At 38.4% G+C, this 10,431-nt stretch overlaps 2 protein-coding genes and 2 long non-coding RNA genes across 6 annotated transcripts in view; 2 read left to right on the top strand and 2 right to left on the bottom strand.

The window, feature by feature from the left end:
• Positions 1-152: 152 nt before the first annotated feature.
• On the bottom strand, positions 153-7,237 carry LOC116611737. 3 transcript variants are annotated; one of them, XM_048728056.1, is made up of 6 exons: positions 6,610-7,237; positions 5,770-5,874; positions 5,629-5,679; positions 4,149-4,196; positions 3,091-3,165; positions 153-1,751 (listed from the first exon to the last, which is right to left on the bottom strand). In XM_048728056.1, the coding sequence occupies exons 1-6, from the start codon at positions 7,202-7,204 to the stop codon at positions 1,423-1,425; spliced, it is 1,203 nt and encodes a 400-aa protein (XP_048584013.1). In that variant the 5' UTR covers positions 7,205-7,237; the 3' UTR covers positions 153-1,422. The 3 variants fall into 3 exon arrangements, with proteins under 3 accessions (XP_048584013.1, XP_048584014.1, XP_048584012.1); XM_048728057.1 differs by lacking the exon at positions 5,770-5,874; XM_048728055.1 differs by having other exon boundaries at positions 5,629-5,874.
• Positions 1,720-2,446, top strand: LOC125563156. Its single transcript, XR_007308168.1, has 2 exons — positions 1,720-1,771; positions 2,273-2,446. It is a non-coding gene; the product is annotated as an uncharacterized LOC125563156 (long non-coding RNA).
• A 118-nt stretch (positions 7,238-7,355) lies between the features above and the next one.
• LOC116608604 lies at positions 7,356-10,097 on the top strand. The gene is made up of 2 exons (XR_007308221.1): positions 7,356-7,523; positions 9,682-10,097. It is a non-coding gene; the product is annotated as an uncharacterized LOC116608604 (long non-coding RNA).
• A 253-nt stretch (positions 10,098-10,350) lies between these two features.
• The window catches only part of LOC5507842 (stabilizer of axonemal microtubules 1), a 6,748-nt gene continuing 6,667 nt past the window's right edge, over positions 10,351-10,431 (bottom strand). Inside the window, 1 exon segment of the mRNA XM_048727299.1 lies at positions 10,351-10,393. Coding sequence (XP_048583256.1) covers positions 10,351-10,393 — 43 coding nt within the window.

Raw genomic sequence — 10,431 nt, forward strand, 5'->3', positions numbered from 1 at the left:
CTTTTCGGAGTTTCTCTAAAAAATATGTCTAAAACTCCCGAATTTGCTATAATCCAGATTTCTCACCTTAAAAACCAGAAAAACCTCGAATTTTCTTATGTTTCTTCCATAAATATGCCATTTCTCCCTTCATTATAAAAACATAATCTTTATCTTGTTTTTGTATTTATTGTTTATGTATAAATGCGCAATTCAGCATTATTCACATCAAAAGAAATAACTTTTCACGATTTACACATGTTTTACAAACTAAACTAACTTCTAAATAGTGACTTGTAACTGATGTGACGAGTTCATTGTCTTGTTGTAAACCGCTGACCGGTACTTTTTGTGTGACAGTGACTGAATAGCCAAGCAAGGTTATTAGACAGAGTTATTGACGATCGGTTCAGTGGAATGAATCACATTTCTATCGAAAATCGGCAGTTATTTGGTAGGAATTTTTCGTAAAATTCCCAAAACCCTAAATAATTTTCTTAAAATCCTCAAATTAATTTAAAATCTTTAGATTTTTTTTACTTAAAATCCTAAAAAAAAACTGAATTATGTATCTAAGCCTAGCTGAACACGCTTCCCTTTTTGTATGCAAGATACTGAGCGACCTGTTTTTTTTTCACATTAATTAAATAGATTTCTCCTAAAAAGGAGGTCTCAGCTCAAATTGCTAGGAAATTGGACAATTACGACAAACCACGTCCATACGGCATTTGTTGCCATTAATATGTTTTCATAATCAGGGAGTTTTGAAAACAACTCCTTTTTATAATCGTGCACATGATGAAAACATTAAAACTAATATTTTTCACCCAAAAGGGTGGTTGAGATGAAAGCGTTTTTAATCACGAAAAGGAAAGAATTCCTCACCCATTCTAAATTTGACCAAAAGTTGTTTTTGATGTAATACAAAACAGAAAACGAATTGCTTTTCTATAAAGCTATTAACCAATAGAAAACCGAGATCAAAGAATAGAAAACCAAGTCCATCGCCTAGTCTTCTCTACCGGTATTTCTAAACGTGTGTAAATAAAAGTGTAAATAAAATTAGCTACACGTGCTTTCTGTGGTGAAATACCAAACACTGGAAAATCCAGGATTTCCTAATAGCCTTGTGGTTTTTCTTCTTCTTTCTGGGCAAAAGCTTTGCCTGTAGCTTGGAGGCTATCTATTGCCCCCCATTGCTTTTATTAGCAGGAACGGTTCTTATTTGCTTATGCCTCTACCTCGTTATATATGTTGGCCTTGAGGTAAAACGGAATCTATTCTAGTGTTTTACACTATCTATGTTGGCTGTAAAATAGGAGGGTTCAACGTTGCTATTCTATTGTCACTTTATATGTTTGTTGGCTGAAATAAGGGGTTCTATTTTGCTACCCCATGCTTTCCTATACATGCTGCTTTAATTAAAATAAAGGGTTAACTTTTCTATTCTACTTTACAAATATCACATTCGCACTCTTTTTTAAGCCATGTCTTTACCTCGTCTAAAGCAGCTATATTCTCAATTTGTTCCAGTTTTTCCATTAGCTTTCCAACAGTAATGTGTCCCTTGGCTTTCAATAGCACTTCCGTTGGCGATTGTATACCTTGTAAGGATTTTAAGTAATTAATCTTTTCAGAGCTATAACGAAACGCTCCTGCCAGACTTTTATAATCACCACCAAAGTGACTTTCGGTGTCAAGATTTATTTTTATTAGAGAAATGAGTTCTACAGTGTGTTTCAGGGGCTGTTGGCGTAGACATATTCCCGAACCTGGGGATAAAAGAAAAACGGTAAGAAAAACGTTAAGAGCTTTACCTTTTTTTTTTAAAGAGTGGACAGTAAACCACTAATTTATCTTAACACCACACGTCCATATACAGCCCCCCCAAAAGTCTCCTTCTTAATCTGCAACAACTGCATCACTTTCCCGGACACTCCTTATAGTCCAACTCCACTCACTGTAGCATTATCCCCACAATTGCCCTCCCGCCCTTACCCCTGCCACCAACCTCTACCCGTATCACAACCATTATCCCTCTTTTATGTCCCCCTTCTCCCCAGGTGCCATGGTACGAATACCCGCTTTTAACTAAAAACAAATACAGCCCCCCAAATCACCCACACTACCCATCCCTTTTATTCCCAGCCCCACTACATACAACCACACCATTCTTACCCAACTTCTCCACCTAAAACTCCCTCCCACTTATATCTCTTCGTCTTATGGGTTCTACCAGCTCTTACAAAATTATGCGCGGCCACACCTTAATCTAGCCTTGTTTCATCACCAGGGGGCAAGATCAAGGCTAGTCATAGGTGGGCAGTAGGTATGAATGAGGGCCGAGGGTAGAAGCGGTGGGCTAGAACAGAAATAACCATAGCACAAAGGGAAAGGAGAGATAGAATAATCCTGCATCTGAAGTGTATTTCAAACTGAAGTGATAGATCAATACAGCTTGCCCCTATACACCCCTATTCACCCCCCCTGTCATTCCTGCAACCCATCTCTTCAAGTACAATTTTTGCATAAATACATACTACATCTCATCTCTAATACCTATTAGTGCTACACATCGATTTTCTAGCGTGCATCCCTCCACGCACTCTTTACACTCCTTTATTACAACACTCCTTAATTAATCATGTAGCCAATGGTCCTTTAATCCTATAACCTTTATTAATCTTTTATATCCAATTCTTTTCATCCGAGTTTAACAAGCTTCTGACAAGCACTGATCTTACTTGAATTTTGACAAGACCACTTAACACTCCACAAGATTCTCTATGTTATCATAAGAAGACATGAACAGGTAATCATCAACTTCCTCAAAAGGTCAAATATCAAAGTTCCTGACCTAGCACTTCACTCCATGCTGTCTCCTCTAACTTATAACAACTGCTATACTAAAATCCCCCTCCATGCATAATACCATATATAATTAGCCACATTTACACACTATAACCCACTCACCAATGTTCAGTAGCTGAACACACATTCTACCATCCCACACAGTCAAAGTTGAGCCCATTTTACTCATAACAGATACAAACCAAGACTAAAAAAAAACATCCTTCTCTCTATTGTTTTTTCATGAAATTAGCTATTTACCTTTTGCTGTGTAGCTTGTGTCTTGCTTGTGTCTTGCTTGATAGGCTTGCTGTGTATGTGGCATGTTGTCTTGAACTGCATCAACACAACAGATTAATAGGATAAGAAACCAAATAAATAATATCTAGCATTACCTATAATTGACTATCTTAAACTTCATTTATTTCATTATGTTAGAGAAAAAAAGAAAAAATGAGAAGGAAAAAAATAAAAATACCAATGTAAAATTGAATGCCAAAGATTGTCTTTGTAGAGGCATCCTGGGAAGCATATTTTTTTTATTAAAAGACCAGGACAGCCAAAAACTCCCAAATTTGACTTCAGCCAAAAATATACTGTCGTGGTGCAATTTTCACTACATGTACGAACTAGATATCAATTAAAAGATGAAAGATTGAATTATCTCCTGCAAGTTTTCTTTTTGCAATAGCTAATTCCTAAGTTTTGAGGCCTCAAACTCAAAAGTATGGAGTTTACTCTAGAGCGTAATGCACCTTTGCGTTATTGCGCATGCACTTGCACATAGTAGCATCTCAATGACAGATAGATGATCTACCAAAAGTGTGTGAGGACTTTTTGTTATTTGACACTGTCAACAAAATATCACAAATCAAAGTTGGAAATCTCATTTCTGGTGAAATTTGGACACGAAAAGTGCTATAAAAGCGATCTTCAGTCGAAAATCGAAAATTCCTCACACACTTTATGACATGGCATAATTATCTATCAGATCCCAAAAATTTGAAGGCCATATCTTAAAACCCGTCGTGTGGTTATGCCCGACAAGCTTGAGTTCTCGCCTCAAAATAATATGCTAGAAAAGTAAAAGATTTGGCGTGAATTCAGGGTCAACAGGTCACGGGAAACAGCAAAGGCCCATTTTATCCCTCTTAGAATGTGATTAAAGAAACAAAAATTTTTTTGCAAAAATAAACTTTAATAACTATTGATACAGGTTTTGCAAAAACCACAAAAACAAACAGTGGTGTCAAATTTACCTTTACCAAGACCTTAATCTGGCCTTGTTATGATGCTACTATTATTACTGTATTTCTTACTTGGTTTTCCCCAATCTGTTTCACAAGAAGTACTAGGTTGTTCTTCATCTGGATAATTAAGGAAAATGTATTGAGAGATTGAAATATGCAAAAATATATTTGCTTTCCTAGTCCGTCTTCACCTGTTGGTGAAGACGGACTAAGAAAGTATGGTGGTGTTGAACATTATCTTCTGAGTAGAGAAAATTGTAGTGAGAAGCAATTTCTTCCCCTCCTTATTGTTTTACTTTATGACAGTACAAAGAATGGAGAATGTTGTAGAACTGTGAATAAAAAAAATGTTACTAAACAGTAGAAACCCTCTCATTTGGTCATTTGTGTAACCGTATTTTGAATAATAATGAGTATTAAAACTGTATAATAGCTTTTAATGCCACCACATAACATTAATAGGAACTTAAGAAAATAAAATTTAAAGGAGTGAAAGAAACACTGCATTTAGCCTTATAGTGAGCTAATCCAACCAACAAATACCACCAGGAACATATATTTCAAACTAGCCGATAGGGAGTCAACATGCAGTTTTAAGAAGTTTGAAATGTCTTAAAGCTTTATGTCATTGTCAATTTAACATTTAAGCTATGTGTCATTTGTTATAAAAGCTGGTTTAGTTTGGTGCTCTCTCATTTGGTAAGCCAGGTTAGTTCCCGGGATTGGCCAAGGAGGGTGCGCTGTCATAGGTATCATAATGGGAAAAGGATAATATTTGAAGATTCCTTAATAAGAAATGACCCACTTTTTGGCCGCGCAACCACCTGTGTATACTCCTGTAAGCCCTCTAGCCATCTTACTGCAAAATGGATTTTAGTTCATAGCAACCAGCCTTCACATTTGAGTTATGCTTTAGTAAAATAGATACAGTACTTTGATCAAAATGTATACTTCATATCTTGTTACTGATAATGAGCCTTCTGTTTTTTTTTTTCAAGGTGCCTATATTTGGTCAACATAGTTTTCACAGTAAAAATGGCAATTTCAATATTTCTGTAACATCAAATAATTTTGGGGGGTTAAACCAACCACTGTCTCCAGCCGGGACTGATTTGGACTTGTCATCCCAAGGAAAATGCACAAAATAGTGTGTATTTGGCTCTGCCATATCCAGTATTTTTAGCCATAAATAAAAATTTCTGCAGTCATCTACCTGTGTTATACAGGTACATGAATTCTTCTGCATGTGAATATATATTGTCACTTATTTCTTAACTTTTAATCATTAATGTTCCCTATTGAGAAAAGTGTGTATTGGCTCTGCCTTACAGTATTTTTAGCCATAAACAGGCGTGTAGGGGTGTGCGCAGGGTGCGTGTGCACCCCCCCTTGGTGGCCAAACAGTGGGTCAATTCTTATTGAGGAATCTTCGAATACTATGCTTTTTCATGATACCTATGACTGTGCACCCCCTCTCGGCCATTCCTGAGAACGCGCCTGAAAAATTAAAATGAACAGCTTCTAAAAAAATATTTTGTCTGTGTTATACCTGTTTCAGTAGGTTGTGTCGTCTCACCATTTCCAGTTAGATATGAAATATCTGAAAACAAGGGGAATATTTCTTTAGTATTTATAAAATCTTCTGCATGTGAATATATATTGTCCTTAAATTTCAACTTTTTATCATTACTGATATCTTTGAGTTTTGCAGAACAAGGAACACATAGGATTTCAAATAAGAGGCTTGATCCAGTTGTTTTTATTTTCTGTGGTGTTGCTGTCCATTTCCTCTTTTCTAGAAATTTTCAAAAGGTTGGATTCATCACATGCACAGTTCCCTAATGCAACATCTTGAATTCAACAGTGCAAAGAATGGAGCAGAGGACTGTTTTACCTTTCACTTCAGTGGTATAAAAATTGGTTATCATCAGATATTATGCTTCTTCTGTTTGAAGAAGCATAATGATATATGACTGCGCACCCCCAGGCAAATAAGACCTATCAGTCTCGAGATATCAGCATCAGACTCACACATTTAAATAACATGTTTCACTCTCAAGCTGAGATACACATTTCACAATCTGTCAACAAAATTTGCCTGATTTCGTGACCTCCTATAGCTTAGCAACCAATGAGAGAAAAAAAAAAAGCTATGTGCACTGTTTAAAAAATACTGGAATTGTATGGCCTACATGGTTTAAGTACATAGTCTAAAATTAAACCATTTCATGGGGTAAATATAACATTTTTGTTTGAGGGGAACATCTATACCCCCTCGTTTTTTTACAGCACTATACAGCGATATGACAGCTTCACTCTTTCAGAAAATTCTAATTCCTTCAGAAAATTCTAACTTGAGAGGTCTGGCAAATGCTGGGTACATGTCTGTTGAAAACAAAGGCCCCCGCCTCCCACCACCGCCGCCCCACCCTCACAAATATAGTAACACATCTTGATGGATGTCACACACAACAGAAGCCAACAATGGCAGAACAGTGGATGGAGTACCAACTACAATATTCTCACTTACCTTCTGTAGTAAAAAGTTTTGGTTTTAAGTCTCCATTTGAGTCTCTCGTCACCATTCCAATTGCTTTTTTATTTTTCTCATCTTCAAATATTGTGGCTCCAACAGCACTAGGTGGTATAACTTCAGCATTCTCAACTTTCTTAACAATACGGTTCATAAAATGAAGTTTTATGACCTTTTTCTCCCAGAATGTGAAGGCGACGATGTCGCCCTGTTCAGATTTTTTCCTTTTCTCGTCGGGGGAGTAGGATTTCCATTCTCCCAGATTGTACTTTGTATCACTGGGAAATGCACAGATCAATTTCAAAAATTCACCCCTGTCAATAAAATCTTTGACATGCACATAGTACTCGCCAGAATGTTTTTCGGAATACCTAACCGCAATCAGATTCTCCTTTTCACGAAAACTTTCTAATAAACTTGTTTTTGGAGTAATTAGTGTAACAGACTTGTCTAAGTCTATTTCTTGTTGGAACGCACTCCCTACACACTCGCTTAATTGTGTGTTAAAAGTTCCATCGTAAAGTAATCGCCGCAGCTGGAATAAACCTTTATAAGAAGGTTTCTCAGCGGCTAAAAATTTATCTTCCAACATGCGGTCAGCACTCTTTGAATGGCTTCTTTTATAATTGGTCGCGTGATATTTCTACGAAGGACGCCGTTTCGAATGCGGGCTTATTATCCCACAGCGGATATACGCTTCACGCATGCGCTAGTCATTGTGGGCTCAAATAGTGGCCAGTAATTAATGAACGGAGCATGCGCTCTGGATCTCCCGTCCACGATCGTGGACGGCGGTTTGATCAAACGAGCTTGCGACCCATGGCAGAGGTATCTTTTCCACGCGAACGCCAGCCGAGCGAAGTACAGAGAAAAGAGGCCTCTGCTAGCAGGGAAGTTCACACGGCTCAGAGGTAAGTACTTTAAGTACGCATCCTGAAGTGTATCATATAAGATATCCCACACCATACACAGCTATCCACACCATACACAGCTATCTACACTATACACTACGGAAGCCCATGAGGGCCACTCAAGGTTTTCGTTAACAACATCTCACCTTTCGGTCACGACTTTGAACTATTTGCGTCACGACAACTCACTTTGAGTGTCACGACAAAGCACTATTTGATTATCGCTTATTGCAGGTTTAGTTCACAATATCGCACTTTGTGCCTCAAAACATCGCACTTTGTGTCTTAAAAAACTCATCATTTTGCCTTTGCTTAAAACATTTCAGTATATCGTTCACGACATTCAACTTGTGCTTGTAACATAGCACTATTTGTCTATTGCATAAAATATTTGAATTTGGGCTTTATAACATGGGACTTTGAGTCTTAAAAAATCTCGCGATTTGCCGAATGCCCAAATTATTTCAGGTTTTGTCTATTGCATAAAATATTCAACTTTGTGTCTAAAAAAATCTCGCGATTTGCCGAATGCGCAAATTATTTCAGTTTTTGTCTGTGCATTAAATATTTAACTTTGTGCTTCATAACACGGTACTTTGTGTCTTAAAAAATCTCGCGATTTACCGAATGCGCAAATCATTTCAGGTTTTGTCTATTGCATAAAATATTTAACTTTGTGCTTTATAACATGGGACTTTGTATGTGTGTATGGTGTGGATAGCCGTGTATGGTGTGGATACCTGTGTATTGGTTGATAGCTGTGTATGGTGTGTATAGCTGTGTATGGTGTGTATAGCTGTGTATGGTGTGGATACCTGTGTATGGTGTGGATACCTGTGTATGGTGTGGATACCTGTGTATGATGTGTATAGCTGTGTATGATGTGTATAGCTGTGTATGGTGTGGATACCTGTGTATGGTGTGGATACCTGTGTATGGTGTGGATACCTGTGTATGGTGTGGATACCTGTGTATGGTGTGGATACCTGTGTATGGGTTGATAGCTGTGTATGGTGTGTATAGCTGTGTATGGTGTGTATAGCTGTGTATGGTGTGTATAGCTGTGTATGGTGTGGATACCTGTGTATGTTGTGGATACCTGTGTATGGGTTGATAGCTGTGTATGGTGTGTATAGCTGTGTATGGTGTGGATACCTGTGTATGGGGTGGATACCTGTGTATGGTGTGTATAGCTGTGTATGGTGTGGATACCTGTGTATGGTGTGGATACCTGTGTATGGGTTGATAGCTGTGTATGGTGTGTATAGCTGTGTATGGTGTGTATAGCTGTGTATGGTGTGGATACCTGTGTATGGTGTGGATACCTGTGTATGGTGTGGATACCTGTGTATGGGGAGGATAGCTGTGTATGGGGAGGATAGCTGTGTATGGTGTGGATACCTGTGTATGGTGTGGATACCTGTGTATGGTGTGGATACCTGTGTATGGTGTGGATACCTGTGTATGGTGTGGATACCTGTGTATGGTGTGGATACCTGTGTATGGTGTGGATAGCTGTATATGGTGTGGATAGCTGTGTATGGTGTGGATACCTGTGTATGGTGTGGATAGCTTTTTATTTGTGAGTCCTCCCCCCCCCCCCCCCCCCCCCCCACAGGGCAAATTTAGCAAGGGAAGTTGACTGAATTTCCTGAAGGAGTTAGTTTGTACCCCTGCAAAAAATTTATTTTCTCCTTGAGTTTTTACTGCTCTCCCCTGCACTTCTGAAATAGTACAAGGGATGGTGAAATATTTATTTCTAGACTATTAGCTTTTTTAGTCACAGATGAGAAAACTCCAGGGTGATAATAAACCCTGTCCTCCGTAGGAAAAATAAACTACTTTATGCAAATACCCCCCCCTCCCCACCCCTGTGACTGTTATTCATATAGAAAGGTACCCATAAGCTTAAAAAACCGGAAGATCGCCCCTAAAAGGCCACATTTAGATGAAATCTCCAGGTAAAATGACACAAATTTGATGTTTCTCTACTGAAAAATTCCTATCCTCGGGATAAGCAAATTACAGTTCGTCCGACGGATCATTGCGAACACTGCAAAATCTACTAGTTGCAGTAGTCTCGTATGCCTCGATTTTTGCCTTGCCCTTTTCAATTGAAGATACAGACATCCATTGACCACCGTTTCCATTTTTCCAGGTTCCATCTCGTTCGAAAAAGCCCGCGAAAAATCTTAAATTCCATATAAGTGTATGCTGTCAGTTGAATCTAACTCACTTCCGGTAAAAAAAACTTCCGGTAAACTTTTGGAGCATGGTGAAAGATCGTCAGCTGAAAAGGTCAGTATAGATCACAACACTCACATGGACACCAGCGGAATTATCGTTTATTCCTTTTTTTTTTTCTACAAAAATTTATTTGTACGCGAGGGACCGGCCCTTTCAGCCGTGTGAAGAAGTTTGAGTTCACAAGGTTCGTGAACTTCACAACACTCAAAAGGACGTAAGTAAATAAGTGAAAAATTCAGTTGTTTTCAGTATGCTTTGGGGTTGTTTTGTGCAGGTTTTTGCTGCTTTGGTGGAACACAGCCGTAGATATCAGTTATAAATGCCAAATAAACAAGGAAAACATGAGAAAGCAGCCGATCTCCTCTTACTTCACGTCCGTACGACGAGCATACGACCGTGAGAGACTTGACTCTAATGTAAATATGCTAATTACTTTATTCTAATGACCGTCCTTCTGAGCCGTGTGAACGAGTGCTGACCCACACTAGTCCCCCTCTAAGCAGCCTGCTGGAACCACAGGTAGGCCGCTCAATGCTCGGCAACTACATTGGCGAAGGAACTAGCCTAAGAAAAGTCTCACCTACGTGTCACGTTGCACCGTGTAGCGTCGTAATTTGTAATATCTGTCACAATTTGTAATAACCATGTCGCAATTTGTAAT

The sequence above is a fragment of the Nematostella vectensis genome, chromosome 5 (genome assembly GCF_932526225.1).
Source record: "Nematostella vectensis chromosome 5, jaNemVect1.1, whole genome shotgun sequence".
NCBI classification, from domain to species: domain Eukaryota; kingdom Metazoa; phylum Cnidaria; class Anthozoa; order Actiniaria; family Edwardsiidae; genus Nematostella; species Nematostella vectensis.